Consider the following 20,296-nt stretch of genomic DNA (forward strand, 5'->3'; position numbering starts at 1 on the left):
CAGTTCCAACGAAGGCAGGAACCCCACAGCTGCTTGGCATCCCATCTACAAGGGCTTCTGACAGCCCCTGCTTTTGCAGAGATTAGGCCTGGCGCAGCTGCCAGGGCTCTGAAGGGCTCCCCATGATCCCTTGGTATCTACTCTGTTCTGTGATCTCTCTCTCTCAGCCCCTGATTAGAGAGAGATGGACATTCTGCTCCTGAACACTACCTGGCTCCTAGGGCCTAGTTATGTGAACTGAACTCAGGTGATGTGTATGTGCCATGCCTCTCTACCCACTGACTAGTGCCTTAGACCTCGTGATATTTACTGGCTGATGACCCATACTACTGGTCAATGGGCTGCCTCTCATGCCTTGACACACCTTGCTGCAGATCTTGTGCCAGGTCTTAATTTCCTCCTCCTCCTGCTTGGTACTATTTGAGTCATGACCCTTGGGTGACCTATTTATGCTGCTCTTAGATCCAGTTTGCACTTCTAGGAAGTTCCCTGGCCTGTTCTGTAGAAGTCTCCTGGCATGCTGTCTTTTTGTGGCTGTCCCCCTTCGCCTTCCCTGGGTCATCCTAAGACAATAACCCAGGGTCAGATTCCATGCATGGGCCCCAAACATAAAAAGTTCATCAAGCTACATGGTAAATTATAACTCTGAGAACCACAGAGTATTGAATCTGGAATGGACCCTCTATGTCCAATTTAACTTCTGCTTCTGGAAAATTCATATGAGTTCTTCAGGATCACATAGTTAGTTGGAAGATATAGTTTGACACAGGCACCCAACTGCCTCATTCCTGTCCTTACAGAATTAATTATTTTCTGTGGTTGTGAGTTAAAAATTTTACTAAAGCTGTTCAAAATATGGAATTCAAAATAAACTATGTCTTGGGCTGGGGATGTGGCTCAAGCGGTAGCGTGCTCGCCTGGCACGCGTGAGGCCCGGGTTCGATCCTCAGCACCACATACAAACAAAGATGTTGTGTCCATCGAAAACTAAAAAATAATTATTAAAAAATTTTCTCTCTCTCTCTCTTAAAAAAAAAAAACAAAATAAACTATGTCTTATAGAATGACAGTTTGGAAAACTGATTTGGGGTTTGATTTCTGATGGTTTTTGATTCACTGGGAAGCTTTAGAAAGGCCATTGTCTTAACCTTTGTCCACACCCCAAAGAATAGTTAAGTCATTAGACATTAGAAACAGACATTAAAAAAAAAAAAAAAAAAAAAAAAAAAAAACCCACACAGGAATGTAAGACTGCAATCTTGTGACAGAAGGCAAACTGTCATGTTCTCTTCTTTTTCCCCTTCCCTTTTTCCTCTTTCTCTCTCATCCTTTCCCCTCTTTCTCTTATAGTACTAGGGATTGCATCCAGGGATACTCTACCACTGGGACATACCCCAACCCCTCTTTATGCTTTATTTTGGGATAGGGTCTAAGTTGCTGAGGCTGGCCTTGAACTGCTTCAACCTCTAGTCACTGGGATTACAGAGGTGAATACTATTGTGCTCAGCCTGTCTGTCAATTTTCTAAAGACGCTTGGTAAACATAAGGGACAGGTTAAATGGCTCAAATCCAGTCAACTTTAAATGCTTACTCCTGCCCTTCTATGTCTATCTCTTCAGATAAATGCTGGACTGAGGGTCAGAGCTGGCAACAGTCCCTCTGAAACAAAGGAGGAACAGTCAGAAACCTTCTGTTTTTTATATCAAGAAAAAACTAATAGATTAGAAGGGAAATAGAAAAGAGCTCAGAAAGCGGAGAGAGAGGAAGAGGGAGAGGGAGACAAGCAGTGTTGGAAGACCAGGCTCAGGCACTGCCACTGCTGCCACCTGCTGGACAACTTGAGGGGAGCATCTGATCTCCACCTCAGTTTGTTCATCCACCCACCTATTGGAAAATATATTCATCTCAGAGTTAATATGAAAATAAGAGATTATGTATTTGAATATTGAAAAAGGAGTATAAATTTTACTTGTTATTAATATTGGCCAAAGGCCAATAGCTGAAGGGGTGGTAGTGCCAGAAATGACTCCTGGCTATTTAGTTCTTACTGAATAATTAATAAATTTGTTCTATTTGAATAGCAATGTGATGAGTTTGGATTCCAACTGCCTAATTCATAAGTGAATGACATTGACCTCTAGGGGCTTGTAAATAGTCTTATGTTGTTCAATTCATCATTTTTATTATATAAAATTAAACTCCAAGTTTTTTTTTTTTTTAAAAGCTCCAAGTCTTCTAATGATTATGACTAAATCAAATGGATCAAAATAATAACTTTTCTCTAGGCTAATAATTCAGCAAGTAGAAAGGGATTTCCTCCACTTTAAATGTACGTGAATCTATAAGGGCTGGGGATATAGCTCAGTTGGTAGAGTGCTTGCCTCGCATGTACAAAGCCCTGGGTTCAATTCCTAGCACCACCACCAAAAAAAAAAAAAAAAAAAAAAAGAATCTCTAGGAAAAAATATGCCTTAAGTATGTGAATTTATATATAATTCACATATAACTTTGATACAAATCTCAACAAATGTGTCCAGTGATTGAGTGATTGTGTGTGTGTGTATGTCTCCAAGACTAAGAAGCACTACTCAGGAGAGGTGCTGGCTGGATTCACCTGACATTGGAGGACAACACCAGGCAGCAAGTGCAGGAAGCTACCAGTGCTTTGATGGCATGGACATTTCCCTGCATTGTGGGCAGTTGTTTCAGGGGAGGCAGGCTAGGAAAGCAGGGTTAACTGTGCTACATCTCCGCACACTTAACACAACCTGGTGGAGACTGTGTTTTTGTAAGTCTAGTTGGAAACTTGCACAGAGCATTAAAAGCTGGCAGTTTGGCTCATTATAAAAGTGGGTTTATGATATAAAAAATTCAGTTAAGTGCTGGGGAGTAATATTATTGTGTCTTGTGTGTATGTATGAATACATAATAAATCCCATCAGTATGTACAACTATGATGCACCAATAAAAAATGTGGGCAGGGGAAAAGAAACAAACAAACAAAAAAATTCAGTTAATAAGACTGGGGATGTGGCTTAGCGGTACAATGCTTGCCTACCATGCATCAGGCCTACCATGCATCAGAAACCAGCACTGAAAAAAAAAATGAGTTGGGGAGATAGGAAGGATAGTAGAATGAAACAGACATGATTATTACTGTGTTTATATATGTGACTGCATGACCAATGTGATTCTGCAACCTGTATACTCAGAAAAATGAGAAATTATATCCCATCTGATTCAAATGTATGATATGTCAAGGTCATTGTACTGTCATGTGTAACTAATAAAAACAAATAAAAAAATGAGTTAATAAGCTAGAGACTCAAGGGTAAACTCATGGGATAATAAAAATGTGAAGAGTGTGAGACTGGGCCAGGAGAAGTGGTACACACCTGTAAACCCAGAGACTCTGGTGACTGAGGCAGGGGGATCCCAAGTTCTGAGGCCAGCCTCAGCAACTTAGCAGGGCTCTAAACAATTTAGTGAGACCTTGTCTCAAAATAAAAAATAAAAAGGGCTGGGGATGTGGCTTGGTGGTTAAGCGCCCCTGGGTTCAATCCCAAGAACAACAACAAAAAAAGGGTGTGAGACTGAGAGGCAGAGGAGAGTGGTTGATTCGTTCTTCCAGGAGCAAGGGTTTGTCATGCTGTTCAGATCAAAGCCGGCAGACAGCACATGTGATTTTGAACAGCCTTAAAGAGGACTTGAGAAGGCCCATAGATGCATTCTAGATCAACCTTCAAAGAGACAGGTTTCCTTAAATGGGCCTGAGCACTGACATCTATAATAGCTTGGGCTGAGCTATTTTTAAGGTGCCAAGGTGGAGGAGAGTTTAAGTGCTCCTCATCACCCACTGTATAATCCATTCTCACATACATTGGCCTGGATCCATCTCACCAACTACAAAATGCCTAACTTCTTCAAAAAAAGAATCTGACAGCACAAACATGAAAGTCAGGCTCTGCACATCACATGTGACTAAGAGGAAATACATTTTGAAGGCTAAACTAAATTCCACAGAATTATAGTGAACCCTGAAAATCAATGAGCTTTCTTTTTCTTTCTTATTCTTACTGGTTTCTTCCTCAAATGCTGTTCATTTTTTCTTGAGCAAAGATCTCCAAATGGGTGGGAACTTTTCCTACTTGGGCAGTGTGTTTATAAAGGGTAGGGTCTGACAATGAACTTGCCTTGTTTTTTACTTTTGCTTGCGATTTTCATGAATCTAATTTCTTTGCTTAATTTCCTTTAATTAGACTGGAATAAAATTAAGTTATATTTTCTAAATCCTTTCTTGGGCATTTCAAAAATAGCTTTCCCTAACAAACCATGCAGTGCACTTTGGCATCTCAGAGAGCAAGCAGTCTTTCAAGCAGGCTGCCTACTGACATGGCAAGATGTGATCTCTGAGATAAGCCCACTGTGAAGGTTTCCCCTTCCTTGGAACAGAGTTGTAAAAAATACAAATAGAAAAGACACAGCAGCAAAAGCTAAAAGCAGATCAAAGTGGTGGGACTTACGTTGTGGCTGCGAAGAGGAGAAGCTCTCAAAGAGGAGGACTCCCGATCAGGGTCGGTGCTCGCCCTCGCTCACCTCACCCCCGGCCCCAGCCCCGGCCCTGGCCCCTGCGCCATATAGAAGACGAGCTGATCCAGAAGGCCAAGATGGCCAAGCAGGCCAAGTGCTACGATGACATGGCCACCTGCATGAAGGCCATGACCGAGCAGGGCGCTGAGCTCCAATGAGGAGCACAACCTGCTCTTGGTGGCCTACAAGAATATGGTCGGGTATTGCAGGTCCGCCTGAAGGGTCATCTTGAGCATCAAGCAGAAGACCTATACCTCCAACAAGAAGTTGCAGCTGATTAAGGAAAATTGGGAGAAAGTAAAGTCCGAGTGGAGGTCAATCTGCACCACGGTCCTGGAATTGTTGGATAAGAATTTAATAGCCAATGCAACTACTCCAGAAAGTAAGGTCTTCTATCTGAAAATGAAAGAGGATTACTTCTGGTACCTTGCTGAAGTTGCATGTGGTGATGATTGGAAACAAATGATAGATAATTCCCAAGGAGCTTACCAAGAGGCATTTGATATAAGCAAGAAAGAGATGCAACCCACACACCCAATCTGCCTGGCGCTGGCTCTTAACTTTTCTGTATTTCACTATGAGATACTTAATAATAGAGATTATTATATTATTATTAAAAATAGAGATTATTATATTATTATAATATATATTATATTATTATATCTATTAATAATAGATCCTTAAAAATAGAGCTTATCTGCACACTGGCTAAAACGGCTTTTGATGAGGACATTGCAGAACTTGATACACTGAATGAAGATGCATACAAGGACAGCATCATCATCATGCAGTTGCTTAGAGACAACTTAACATTATGGACATCAGACAGTGCAGGAGAAGAATGTGATGAAGCAGAGGGGGCTGAAATCTAAATGCAAACAGGGTGTCATCCTCCTTCCCTCAAGAAACCTTTTTACTCTATTCCTTATTCTACTGGATTTCCTATAGCAAAGAAAACCATTCATGCGTATGGAATCAACTGTTTATAGTCTTTTCACACTGCAGCTTTAGGAAAACTCCATTCCTTGATTTATGTTTGTCTTGGCCTTCCTGGTGTGCAGTTACTGCTGTAGAAAAGTATTAATACCTTTATTTCATATAAACATAAGTAATTCCAAACGCTTAGTAGAGGACCAAAAACATATCTGGCATTTAAATAATCTGAACCAGTTCTAAAAGTGACTGTGTTTTGTGTTACTGTGAAGATAAGAAAATGTAGTTAATTGCAATTTAAAGAGTGTTTTATATGACTTCTTAATTTCTACATTCTCTTCCTTATTCTTCTTTGAGGGTTTCTTTTCAGTAAGCAACCTTTCTACACTCTTACTGTATTCCTGTTTAGTAGGAATCCAGAAGTATTAGATGAAATGGGAAAGCACTTGACATTTCCTGGCTGGCGGGGGCACAAATTGAAATGCCTCCTGTATATCACATGTTGTGGAGGTCATGTCCATCTGTGATAACAGGGAGTTTCCTTATTCACTCATCATTTGCTGCTGTTTAAGTTGACAATTTCCCTTCCCAATAAAAATTCACTTACACTTCCAAAAAAGAAAAAAGAAAAAAAAAAAGAAAGAGCAAATTTTAAATTTCAGAGATATTTGGTAAGACTCTCTGGTTTTCATCCTATTAAAATGTCATCTTTATGATACTTTGAGTTTGATTAAAAAAAGATACAGTTGGGCTGGGGTTGTGGCTCAGTGGTAGAGCACTCGCTTAGCATGCGTAAGGCACATTAAAAAAATTAAATAAAGGTTATTGTGTCCACCTAAAACAAATATTAAAAAAAAAAAAAGGTACAATTGCTTTCTCTGGACTATGGCTTCTTCTTAATTACAGTGTTCTATAAATAGACATTCTATGAGCCAGCTCAGATTTGCCACCTCTTAGGTGATATCTGAAAACTTATCCTTTACATGTTTTCAAAATGTCAGTTAGATCTGAGCACAGTGGCACACACCTGTGATCTCAGGTACTCAGAAGGCTGAGGCAGGAGGCAGCAAGTTCGAGGTCAGCCTGGGCAATTTAGTGTAACCCTGTCTCAAAAAAATTAAAAAGCTCTGGGGATGTAGCTCAGTGGTAGAGTGCTCCTGGGTGGTATCCCTAGTACCAATGTGTGTATATGGGGAAGCCCCAAAAAACAAAATGAATAATTAACACAGAGAACAAGGACATAGCAAGATGCTATCTACTCTGGATTTCAAGGAGTACTTTCTGGACCAAGCAGTCCAGAAATGGACCGGGCTTGGAATCTATATTTTGCAGTTCACAGGTTGTGAAGCTCAGGGAAGTTGCATCACCTCTCTGAGTATCAGGCCTTCCTCTTGTCCTTCATAAAATAAGGGTAAGAACAAACTAACACATGTAATGCAAACCATGTGGCTTCGGGAGCACTGCTGACTACAAACGGAGAGGTGGATCAAGAGAAAGATTAATACACCAAATTAAAAGCATTTTTCAGAAAATAAAAGCTCAGAGGACTCCTTATCGTTTTAAGCAAAAACAAGTTCACAAATGGAACGTCTAAAACTGCTGATGGAGGCCTCAAGATGCAGTTTGGTGGGATAGCACCTGTCTAACATGTGCGAGGCCCTGGGTTCCGTTCCCAGCAATGCAAAAACAAACAAACAAATCAATAAACAAACAAACAAACAAACCCCACAAAGTGCATACAGGATGAAGTTCTCACTTCACTATCAGAAGATAGTGACTTAGGCCATTGTGCTCAGTTCTGCTTCTTGTTCAGCGAGGCTGCTTCCTGTCCCCGCTGCTCAGCATGGTACTGCCCCATGAGCAACTGGCACTGAGAAGCTCAGGCTGGAAGTATTCGTGCTTCATACATTTTCCTTTGTGAAAAGGAACAAGCCAGATACTATTCTTAGGAAGAAAAAAAAAAAAAAGCAAGCTTTTTTTCCTATAAGTAAGCTCAGCAAATTTGACAGTCTACCCACCCCCACCATCTGCACAAGGGTTTTCATTATTCAGTGTTTGAATACAGAGTGACATTCTGTGCCTCTCTAAACCTAGGCCATGCTGGTCTGTTTGAAGGACCAATGCTCAAGGATGGCAGGGAAGCTCTCTGGGTTATGGTGTTTGGCACTTCTAGCCAGTTCTTTGCTCCTGAGTTATTTATATGGCTGAATACAGCTGCATCTTGAGTCACTGGGCCTTCAGCAATGACTGGCAAATTTAAAATGTCTATGGACATTTAAAAATACTTTCAAAAAATCTTGAAATTTGCAAAGGCTATGATATGAATTACCAGCTTTAATTATAAAATAATGTGTGCTCTTATATACCCTGAAGATTAATTTTGCTGCACCAGCTGGAGAAGAGAAATACCATATGCCAACGGGTCATTGAAATGGGCAAAACCAGACTTCCTGCCACAGCTATAGGCCCAGAACAAGGGCAAGGGTGAAATTGTTACAGGAGAGCTGCAGATAAGTAGATTTACAAATGATTTAGCACAACTGGATTGCAGGACTGGAACAAAGTGTCTTGTAGTTCTGGAGAGGAAGTAGCTTGCACCAGAAGAAAGGTAAAGAATGGTGACACAGGCACTTCTCTCCTGAGCATCATCAAGTCGCCAGCCTGCCTGGAACAAAGGAGGCTCCAGAGAGCTCCACCTAGTTCACAGGATAAAATCTCATAGCAGAATTCGGAGTCAGCAATGGCTAAACCCTAGATGGTTGTTGGCTCCTGTGTTAATGCTTAACGGTCTGCAAATGCCCCTGAATTTTACCCATCAGGTTATTCTTCTAATTATACAGAATCCTATGAGGGTGGTTATGAGTATTATCCCATTCTATCGGAATATGCTCAGGATTTTTTGAATCATATTATAGAGCGGCCTGGCAATTTTGAAACTGAAATTGAACAGTTTGCGGAGACCCTGAATGGCTGAGTTACAACAGATGATGATGCTTTGCAAGAACTTGTGGAACTCATCTACCTACAGGCTACATCTATCCCAAATTTCTCTTATATGGGAGCTCAACTGTCTCATCATCTGACAATAAGCCCACACAGTGGCAACTTCCGCCAATTGCTACTTCAAAGATGTCGCACAGAATATGAAGCTAAAGATTAAGCTGCAAAAGGAGATGAAATGTCTTAAGAACGATTTCATGTATTTATACTCGTTCTGGGACAATCTTAGCTTGGAGATCAAGGGAACAAATGGACAGGTTATAAGAACAGATGTCCTTCAGGTTGGTCTGAGAGAATTGCTGAATGCCCTCTTCTCTAATCCTATGAGTGACAACTTAATTTGTGCAGTAAAATTACTGAAGTTGACAGGGTCAGTTTTGGAAGATGCCTGGAAGGAAAAAGGAAAAGACTGATATGGAATAAATTATTCAGAGAATTGAAAATGTTGTCCTAGATGCAAACTGCAGCAGAGATGTAAAACAGATGCTCTTGAAGTTTGCAGGACTCTGGTCAAGTAACTGGGGGTAGAGTTCATACAATTTTAATATACAGAGAAGCAAAACCTGAAAATGATCCTAACTGCTTTATGAATGAACCGACATTTTATACATCTGACGGTGTTCCTTTCATTGCAGCTGACCCAGATGATCAAGAGAAATGTCAATAATTACTTGAAAGACAGGACTTGTTTCCAGATTATGAAGAAAATGAAACAGATTTATCAGGGGGTGGTGATCCATATTTGGATGATATTGATGATGAGATTGAAGAAGCTTATGAAAACTTTTATTTGGAATCAGAGTGTAAGCGAAAACAGTAAAGTTAAATTTTAGATCAGTTTTATAAAACAGTTGAGGTATGGTGATATAGCAGAATATAGGAAAGTAAGAAAATGTGTCACACTTATACCAAATTAAGGATGTTGAGTGATTTTACTAATGTATGTAACTTTAATGTTTTTAACACTATCTGCCAAAATAAATTTTATTCCCCAAAACTTAAATGTATACATATTTATACATATGATAGTTTATTAGTACAATTAATTCCACTGTTTTGGCTGCAATAAAATTTATTTTGAAAAAAAAAAAAAAAAAAAAGATCGGTGACTCATAGGAACACCATGTGCCCTCAAGGTAGCTGAGCAACACAGAAGGAATGTATGCACACACACTGGATATGAGCCGAGCGGAGAGAAAAGCAGGAGATCGAGGTCCTGTGTATGGGGCAGTGGCAGTTGGGGACACATATCTTTTGACAGAATAGATGCTACTGTGTCTGTACACTGACACAAAGATATCTGCTGTGGAGCAATGAGAATCAAAAGGCTTGGGGCCCCTCAATGTTATCTTCCCTTCCCCTCCTGGATGGGTGCTTAGTTGCACTGCTCAGAGCACCCATGGTAAGTGTCCATGCTTCCATCAGCACACAGCTCTCTATTCTGTAACAAGGGGATTCTGAGCCTCTCTCCTCTGCCAGACAGGTTCTTCGCCCTGGCCTGGGGGGCTGAGTCAGTGTTGACTGAATGAGGCAGAGTGGTAGCAGACTCCATAAGGCTGACCTGCTGCACCTGAAGCCAGGCCAGACCAGACCCTGAAGCAGGAGGAATGTGGGAGGGGACATGGCTGTTTTGCTGCCAAAAGATTGAGAGAGGGAGGCTGACCTCACCTCCTGAAGAGCCTGTGGACTGCTATGAGCTGGAGTGATGGGGCCCAAAGCAGAAGGCTGGACTGACAGCCAGGAGGCTGATTTTCAATCCTGGCTTTGTCACTGATAGATTAAATGATCTTGGACAAATAACTAATCCTACCTTGTCCTTGTAAAATTAGGGAGTTAGCATAAATTTCTAGATCACAAACTTTTCTGATCATCAGAATCCCCTGGGAAGTTCTCTCTCTCTCTCTCTCTCTCTCTCTCTCTCTCTCTCTCACACACACACACACACACACACAAACACACACACATTTGTATACATATGTTCACACCTGTAGTGCACATACAACTCTTGTGTCAGAAGTTCTGGGGTAAAACTATTCCCTTGGTTAAAGATCCTGGGTGCTTCTGAGGATTGGCCAGGTTTACCCTCTGCTTGGAATAGTCCCTAGATGTTCTTCTGGTATTAAAGATAATTATTTCATGAAATATACAAATATTTTCTAAAGAATAATTTTTTTCCTATACTTTCTCTTGGAGGAATGATGTTTTCTCACTTCAGAGACAGGACAGAATTGCCTCTGTTGCTTGAGAGGGGTCAGCACTTTGCCCTCATCCCATTGGATACACACTCCAGAATGGGGACAGGTGTAATCCCAAACCAGCAACACTCTCCAGGTTAGGAGACTTTCTCAGGGCCAACTTCCTCCTAGGCTCCTCTGGATCCAGGCAGTGACACTGGGTTCCAGCCTTAGGAGTCTGGCAACTAGTGGTGGCCTCTAAGCACTCTACTGTTTCTATCAATGCCACCTTCCTTAGGTTCAGCTGGTTATGTTCCCATTGTCCTAACAACATAATGGCTTCCACGTAGTGGTCTACCTGTGTGCCAATAGCTATGCTCACTGCTTTGTCACACCAATGAACTGTCACACTGAATCCTCCTTAGCACCCTGTGAGGTACTCTTGGATCCAGTTTGCATCTTAGAAAACACATTCAGAAAGGCTAAGTCATTTGCAAAAGATCAGAGTTAGGAGCTGGAATCTAAGCAGGGCTCCTTGACTTTGAGACTATTTTCTTAGCTTGCCCTCAGTCCATCCCTTATGGCTTCTGGAATACAGCCTTCCCTCCCTCCCTTTCCCCTTGTAGAAGTGAGAGCAGCGTATTCCCAGACCAAGATACAGACCTGGGCATCTACTTCCTGGCTTACCTTGGCCAGCCTTGCTCGCTTGATGAGGTCATTGAGTTTGCGCACTGCTGCCTTCTGGGGAAGGCTCTGGATGTCTCTGAAGAGGTCCTGTGCCTCAGCCTCAAAGAGCCGACGGTTGTCTGTGTTCTGCAGAGGCTGTGCCCAGAAGGAGCCAATGTAGACGCGCAGAACCTCGGGCGTGTTGATGACCTTGCCCAGGGACCACATAAGGGCCCCATAGACCCGCATGAGCTGCTGTGTGTCCACTTGGTCAGCCTTGTTAAGGACCACACGGATCTTGTCATCCTGGCCCCGGAAGGCCTTGATGGCCTCTGAGAACTCATCTGAGATGTCCAGTTTGTGAGCGTCAAAGAGGAGGATGATCCTATCGACCCGCTCAGCAAACCATTGCAGGACTTGGCAGAAGTCATACCCTGGATGGAGAGAGGACAAATCAGTACTCCTGGCAGCTCTGGGGGACATGGTTATAGTGCAGTTAAGGAATCTCCTTGGACTCCAGTAGCTGCCAGGGAGAAAGCCCCATCTTTAAGTTGGAAGCAGCAGAGGCTTCGTGACTTGAAAGTCATTTTGAATGGGACCCCTCTGGGCTGGATGCATCTGGTTCAGGCTGGGGATCTGGGGATCCTTTCCTGGGCTCTTGGACACTTTAATCAAGCATTACGTGCCAATAATTTCATTTGGTTCTCCTGATTCTCTGATTTCACCTAGGACACTCCTTTTGATCAACAACAAAACTGACCAACAGGCCGGTAAACCACAGGCCATGGATCAAAAGCTCTGAATTTTGCATATTTTACTTTTCTGAAAGCACCAGAGACAGAGAAGGAAGAGACCCTGGAGGCCACCTGGAATCCCACGGGGGCATCCAGCAAGCATGTAAGAGGAGGAATCACCTTCTCTTAACCCAAGTTTGTACAGTGTCAAGGAGTCAAAGGTTGGCCTGGGCAAAGTTGTGACATATTTATCATGTGGATTATTTATAGTTTAAGTGTGTTATAAATATTTTAAAAACTTATGGCTCATAGCCATCCTGTGAAATGGTCCCTTGCCAATTTCTTTCTAAAAGTGGTCAGACCCACAACAAATTCCATTGAGCCTGCTTTGGCCACCTACCAATATGTTCCAAATCAAGCAGCTAAATAAACACTTTTCAGCAGCCTTAGGTCAAGACTTTCAGGCACTTCCCCAGGGAGGCAGGTTCCCACAAGGAGCAAACAAGAGAAGGCCAGTCCCCCAGGGTTTATTTTAATCTTAGGCTGATTAGCTGCAGAACCAGCATCTCAATTTAGCCCAGCTCAGGCTGACAGGTCACCTTTCCTGATTCCTCTTCACAGGTCCCTCCTCTTTCCTTTCCTTTTTGAAAACTTTCAAACATCTATCAAAGTCTAAATAATAATATAATTAAAGCTGGTGGACCTACCATGCAGTTTTCATGAATTTTGACATTCTGCCCTGTTTACTTTAGATACTTTCAATCCAGTTTACTCAGATAAAAAAAATATCATAAATGGCAAGAATGAACTGGATCTTTGCTTGTCCATACAGGTAAATGTCCGAAACAACAACAAAACCAAACCCACCTAAAACAAACAAAGCAGCGTTGAGTTAAAAAATGACTTTCAGGGCTGGAGTAGTGGCTCAGGGTAGATTGCTAAACTGGCCTGTGCGAGGCCCTGGGTTTGATCCTCAGCACCACATGCAAAAAATAAAAGGTTCATTGACAACTAAAAAAATATTAAAAAAAAATCACTTTCAAAGGGATGAATACAGCATGATAACATTCATGTAAAATGTTGAAATACAAAGCCACACTCAGCAACCAATGAGTATGTATTATGGCACAAATCCAAAAACACTGAATATGAATTTAGAATACTGGTTGGCACTGGGAAGGGAGGGAATATGGGCTCTAAGCAGATGAAGAAGTATTTAAAGCAGAATGGTCTAATTAGGGAAAATAAATGGGTCCATGAACTCAAGTTTCCATGCATTTGAAGAACAGGTGCAAGAGGAGGAATTATACACACAAACTAGCGTCAGATACTTTTTTGTAGTTGTAGATGGACAAAATATCTTTATTTTATTTGTTTATTTTTATGTGGTGCTGAGGATTGAACCCAGTGCCTTAAGCATGCTAGGCAAGCACTCTGCTGCTGAGCCTCAGCCCCAATCCCAGATACATTTTTAATAATAACAAAAATTCAGAAATGCTGAAGACTCCTGTGACCTTCCTCCTAGAGGAACCCACTGCCTTGGCATGGTGCTTAAGCTGCCAGCACATTCGAGACTTCCAGTTCTCACTTTTCACTTCTCTATTCTGTCTTCCTGTGTACTAGGCTCTGATGCCTTAGGGAGAAGGAAGACAAATGTAGTGCTCAGAATATGGGCCAGAGTTTATTCTATCTCCTTCAGCCACCAGTTTAGATAAGAAGACAAAGACTTACTGAACAGGTCACCCAATGGTATGTAAAGATTGGGAATGGAGACGTCACTCAGTTCTGTCCCTGCAAGGTCAAACTGCCTCCCAAGGTAATAGTAAGTGCTGCCATTGCGTGAGACTGACTTGTGCACTAGACAGCCCCAGATCACAGTGGCAGATCCTCAGCAGAGGAACACTACTGTTTCCTGGGTACCAGGAAGATGCCTGGGACCTGTGCATTCTTCAGGACCTGCATGGAGGCTTGCTTTTCCAATAAAGATGGTTGACATATCTGTCTGATCAGATCATTCTTTCACTTGATCCCTGTGATCAGAATCATATATCTGAAGGCTCAGAAACAGATTTAAGAAATTGCTGTAATTAGGTTGTACACTGAATGGATGTGAGTTGTTTTTTGCAGAACACATTTCTGTTTGGGGGGAGGTATTCTTCCTGGGCCATAGAAGCTGATGGTGTGGAAGACAGTCCTTTGCCCCATTCCTTGGCATGGACAAGTGACCCAGAATTAAACATTCATCTCTTTCCCCCCAAGAATGAGGGTTTGAGGGAATGATGCAGAGACACAAGAAAAATCAGAATTTACCAATGGTGGGGGCAGGGGTGGGCGTGGCTGAACTGAGGGTCCAAAGGTAGTGGTTTCCTAAGCCTTTTTCTGAGGCTAGTTCTCCAGCCACCCCATGAATTCTGTGAATGACCTGATCTTCCAAAAGTTCCTTTTCTGTTTAAATTAGCCAGAATCAGCTTCTTTGATTTGCTAACAAGAACCACAATTGGTAAGCCATTTCTCCCACATTAATATTTCTGAATGTCTCTTATTTCAGTGCCAAAAAAACTTGCCACCCCAGGCAGAGAAGCCAAATTGCAGCTGTCACCTCCAGTGCTGGGCCATGCAGCTGTGCAACCCAGTACTGCATCCTCCCAGGCTGCCTTGGTTGAATGCTTGGCTGTAATATGACTCGTGTTAAACTTTAACTTAAATTTGAATAGTTAATTTAAATGTCTTTTAAAAAGGATTCCAGGCTGAGGGTGTAGCTCACTGGGAGAACACTTGTCTAGCATTTCTGAAGCTCTGGGTTTGAACCCAGTACCACAAGGAAAAAATTCCTTTCCAGTGCCACAGTAAAATCAGAAGTTATTGCGAAGAGAGCTGCTAGGTACATGTTTAAGTGAAATCATTACTTGTTTCAGGAGCAATGGCCACATGTCTCAATTTTCTTCTTTTAAAGCAACAATGAGGACTAAGAAGTACAGGTAGGCAGACCTGGGCTTTGTTTTGCTATTGAGCAGGCATAAAAGGACTGCTTGTCACACATCAGGAAACACAATCAAAGGAGAGGTCACCAGATGTCTCAAAAGAGAGCAGAGGATTCTCAAAGCCAGGAGGGGTTGGTCTGCTCATTTCCCCCCAGACATACAAAAATCACAATTACTTTTGTTACTTTGCCATTTTAGAAACTTTTGAGCACCTAGTTCAGTGGCATCACAGGCACTCACACTGCTGTGTGATGTTCACCACCATTCACGCAGCACCCCTTCACCCCCTCCACTGGAATTCTCAAGCTGTTCAACAATAACAATAATACCCCATTCCCTTCTCTCCCCAGCTGGGGTGACACCATTCTCCTTTCCGTACCTAGGAATCTGACTACTCTGGGAACCTCACAGAAGTGGGATCATATAGCATTTGTCCTTTTGTGATGGGCTGATTTCACTCAGCATGATATCCTTAAGGGTCATTCATGTTGTGGCTTGTGTCAGAATTTCCTTCCCTTTTAAGGCTAAAATTAGGTCTGCTCAATAGGTCTGATTTTTTTTTCATATTTTAAATTGATGCATTATTAGTTGTGCATAATGGAGGGATTGGTGGTTACATATTCGTACAAACACATACTGTAACCATATTATTTGGCCACTATCATTCTCCAGGTTTGCTTAATTCTTATAGCATGAAGCACTTCTATTATCTGCTTTCTGGGCAGAAGAGAATGGGGTGTTATTGTTATTGCTACTGTTGAACAGCTTGAGAGTTCCAGTGGAGGGGATGAAGGGGTGCTGTGTGAATGTTGGTAAACATCACACAGCAGTGTGCATGCCTGTGATGCCACTGAACTAGGTGCTCAAAAGTAACTAAAATGGCAAAGTAACAAAGTAATTGTGAAGCACACCAAATGCTTATCTACAAAAACAATCCTGACTTAACTTCAATTATATATTAGTCTGACTGCTAAAGGAAAATAGTGGTTCAGAGGGCTCCAAGATGCTGATTCTCTAAGTTTGGTCTTGCATTAGATCAAATAAGGGGCTCGCTAACATTTAGTCTCCCAGGCCCCTCCCCAGAACCAGAGAACCAGAATCCCTAGGGCTGGGCTTGGTGATCTGCAGGTTTCAGCTCCCCAAGATGGTGATGTGTGGTAAAGACAGAGGACCACTGCCTAGACTGAACAAAGGCTTGGGATGCACAGAGATGCTGACGTTCTTGTTAGCTAGCAAAACAAACATGCTTAAAGTAGTTTTCTTTTATTCGAAAAAGTTACCAGTAGATAGTTAGATGGGTGCATCTCTGAATGGAGGAACCAATTTAAAAATGCTTATTTGAAGATGGATTTTAAAGTTCACAAAAGCTCCTCTACCTTTGCTGGTGCTGGGTCTTGACCTGGCAAAACTTCCCCTAGCGTTCAGAGCATAGAAATCCAGTCCTGATCTTATCCATGCTTCAAATCACTTGAGTTAATCTCAAATTACATGCTACTTGACTTTAAGCTGCTTTTTCTTGTCTGTAGAATCAGACTGTTGAGAGACTACATGAGACTATGCTTTCAACTGGCTCAATACAGTGTTGACTTATAAACTTTCAGTAATGTAAGTTATTGCTATTACTCCCTGTTGGTAAAGATGGCGCCTGGAGTGCTTCTCTTCCGGGAGCTCAGGTCCCTGACTCACTGAATGGCGCGAGAACTGTCACCTCCAATCCTTGTGAATGGCTTGAACTTTGAATGGCGCACCTCCAATCCCTGAAGTGGAGCGAACTCTCAGGCAATGAAGAAGTAACAGCCCACTCGCCTTGCTCCTCATCATTCTGTGTTAAGCCCATAAATATCAACACCCTGTTCTTGCTCTCTTACTCTACCCCTCTTTCTCTCTCTCTCTCTCTCTTACTCTCCCCCTCTCTCTCTCTCCCTCTCTTTTCTCTCTTCCCTCTCTCCTCTCCCCCCCTCCCTCTCTCTCGACCCCCTTCTTTTCTACGACTGACAGCTACAGTCCTGCTAATAAAATCTCGGACAGGTAAACGGTTGTTTTGTCTTGTTGAGTTTACGGAGCTTTTCCACCGTTCCTTACATTCCCCACCCACACCTCAGAGGACCCAATGGTTTCCTCCCTCTTCTGAGCTCCCAGACCCCCTTGCTGTGCTTCTATTGCATCACTTCACAGTGTATTAAAATCAGATGGACTTCCTGATCTCTCTCATTAGATAATAAATTCTTCAGCCATGGGGACTGTCTTCCTCATGGTCACACAACATAGTGGTGCGCAGTGGCAGTGTTAGTTTTGGATCTAATACACCTGGGCTCCGTTATTAACTCCTTCTGTGACCTAGGATAAGCCACCTAAGTTTTCTGTGCCTTATTTACTCATCGGTGAAAAGGTGTTAATAACAGTATTCATGTACCTCATGGGGCTACAGTGTTAATAACTTAATAACTGTGAGGCATTTAGAACTGTCTGGGCACCTAGAAATCTATCTGAAATGTTATCTACTGGTCATAAAAAAAATCTTTATATCCAGTTTCTGAGGCACAGTGTGGGTGTGGCAAATGTCTGTTGAAGGTCTCATGGCTGGGGAGAAGTATCCTCTACAGCCCGGGAAAGACAATGAACTGGGGGTAAAAGCATCCATGCAATGACGCTTAAGATAAGAGAGAGAATCTGCCCAGAAAGCAGATAATAGAAATTTATCAACTGATCAAAAATCCACTCATATTTTAAAATTATAGTAGTGCACTCCTCAAAGGCCTGGTGACCTTTCCTTTTTTGCTTGTGAGATGGATGGAGTTCTGTGTCAGTTGGTCTTAAAGATCCTGGGTTGTTCCTAAAATTAATCTATGATTCTAATCCCAGATGTCATCTGGCTTAGGGAAGTACAGTGCATACCATGCTGGCCGGGGTAACGTGGGGCACACATCTGTACCCAGGAGGATGAGAATAATGGATCTTCCCCAAGGTTCTGTTATAGAGGGAAGGCAGGTTCCTAAGAATCCTAAAGGGTAGCCACACTGTGCTAAGGTAGCCTATGAAAAGCTGACCTTGAGTTAAGATCGAAAGCCAGTGGTCCTCAGATTGTGCTGTTCAGCTGCTATTTTGCTTGGTCTATTTGTTTTTGGGGGTGTTGAGGATCAAAATTAGGGCGTTCCGATGCTAGGCAAGTGCTCTACCACTGAGCTACATCCCCAGCCTGACACAGTGTATGTAAAATGTTGAGTTGGTCTCTTTGGTCTGGACACACACTGCTCAGTTCTTACAGACAGCTCAGTCCACAGACGTACCCAGTTGGTACCGATTGCTGACAGCCTGACTCAGCCAAGCTCTGTCCTCTGAGAAGCCAACGTGCTCCCACAGAGGCCTTATGGCAACTGTGCCATGTTAGTTTGTGTGTCTCCCCTGCTGGCTGTGACCTCATCGAGGGCGGGGCCTCCTTTCTCTGCTGGGTATAGCACTGGAACAATGCCACCAGGAATAGCTTCCTGAAGGACTGAATGTTTTCTGAGGAAAAATGTGCTCAAAAGTCCCAGAACCAGTTTTAAACAAGCTTTGGAACATGTGTCTCTGGAAATTAGAAGTATACTAAACATCTTTTTGGAATTTAACAAGACACTTCAAAAACAAAAGTTAAAAAAAAAAAGGTTAATTAATAATTATTGAATGCATAGAATGTACTTGGAATTGTCACTGAGGGACATTTATAAAACTAAGGCTGCTAGCTTTATCTATATTGGCTTCCACCTGGAAATGAGTGGAGATGCTATGCACATCTTTACTGGAAAACACTCAGCAGTAAAGAGAGATGAGATAGGGATATGGGACAACATGGATGAATCTCAGAATCAGAAATGTGCAATGTGAGGCCAGTCACCAAAGAGAGCGTACTAAATGATTCCATTTCCATTAAATTCTAGAGCTAAACAAGGTGACAGAAAGCAGGTTCAGCATTGCTTGAGGTTGGGAAGGGCTGGGCTGGCTGCTAAGTGGCTTTAATAGGAGGGACCTTCTTGGGGTAAAGGAGTTTACAATTTGTCAAAACTCACCAAATTGCACAATTAAAATCAGTGCATTTTATTATATGTTAGATGTCGATAAAATTGACTTAAAAAGTAAAGCAAATAAGCAAGAAGAAAGAAAAGGACCCAAGGCTGATACACTTGTTTAAAACCTAATAATTCTGCAAACTTCAGATGGACGAGGAAGTTGAAATGTATTGGTCTAGGAGACTATGGAACTAATTGGTGTGGCTGGAGATGAATGAGGATGGAGCAAGAGCCTGGTGTATTGTTCAAAATCAGTGTTTAAGGACCATTCTAAGAAGCAACTTGAGTTGTCCACTGGAACTCTGAAGGAACGTCACTTCACAAGCATCCTGTCCTCTGGCTTAGGTGAGGACAGTGCCTCTCATGGTGACAAAATAGGAGTAAGGATGCTCTCAGTGTAGAGATTCAGTTCCAGCTAGGCAGAGTGCAAGGTGGCTGGGCACATAGAGGCCTGAATATGTGTGTACATGAAAATGTGTGGAGGATGCAGGAACCATCCCTTCAGAGCTTGACAGATTAAAAAAAAAAATTTTTTTTTTAGTTGTAGTTGGACACAATACCTTTATTTTATTTAACCTTTATTTTATTTATTTTTATGTAGGGCTGAGGATCGAACCCAGTGTCTCACATGTGCTAGGCAAGTGCTTTACTGCTGAGCTACAACCCCAGCCCTGACCGATTTTTTTAAAAATATTTTTTTTTTTAGTTGTAAGTGGACACAATACCTTTATTTTATTTACTTATATGTGGTGCTGAGGATTGAACCCAGGGCCTCACAAGTGCTAGGTGAGTGCTCTACCACTGAGCCGCAACCCCAGCCCAGCTTGACAGATTTTTAACATTTATTCATTTAATTATAGAAATTTCAACTCTTTTAGACCTCCCAGTGGAACTTTGATTAATCTGGAACAAAAAAAGAGAGATATAATCTGATTATTTAAAATCACAGTTTCTATCTTTGCAGAGACTCAAATGCTGTGCAGCTTTGGGAGCTGGGAAAGAGAAGTTGCCCAGCGGAAGGTCCCAGCTTGGCATTCCTGGCTTCACGTTCCAGGAACAAAGGGAGGGGCAGGAAGGAAGGGGCCCTGTCCACCCAATTAGGGGTTTCCCGTCACAGTGCCTGTGGAGACCCAGGTCCCCATCCTGGCCAAAGAAAGACCCACCAGGAAATG

General features: G+C 42.3%; 1 protein-coding gene and 2 pseudogenes across 1 annotated transcript in view; 2 read left to right on the plus strand and 1 right to left on the minus strand.

The window, feature by feature from the left end:
- Nucleotides 1–20,296, minus strand: part of Ehd4 (EH domain containing 4) — an 86,346-nt gene that overhangs the window by 10,697 nt on the left and 55,353 nt on the right. The window contains exon 4 of the mRNA XM_027925627.2: nucleotides 11,385–11,797. Coding sequence (XP_027781428.1) covers nucleotides 11,385–11,797 — 413 coding nt within the window. The remainder of the gene's footprint in view (nucleotides 1–11,384; nucleotides 11,798–20,296) is intronic.
- LOC114084593 (14-3-3 protein theta-like) lies at nucleotides 4,647–5,502 on the plus strand (annotated as a pseudogene).
- Nucleotides 8,249–9,343, plus strand: LOC114084582 (polyadenylate-binding protein-interacting protein 1 pseudogene; annotated as a pseudogene).

Source organism: Marmota flaviventris, chromosome 2 (genome assembly GCF_047511675.1).
Source record: "Marmota flaviventris isolate mMarFla1 chromosome 2, mMarFla1.hap1, whole genome shotgun sequence".
NCBI classification, from domain to species: Eukaryota; Metazoa; Chordata; class Mammalia; order Rodentia; family Sciuridae; genus Marmota; species Marmota flaviventris.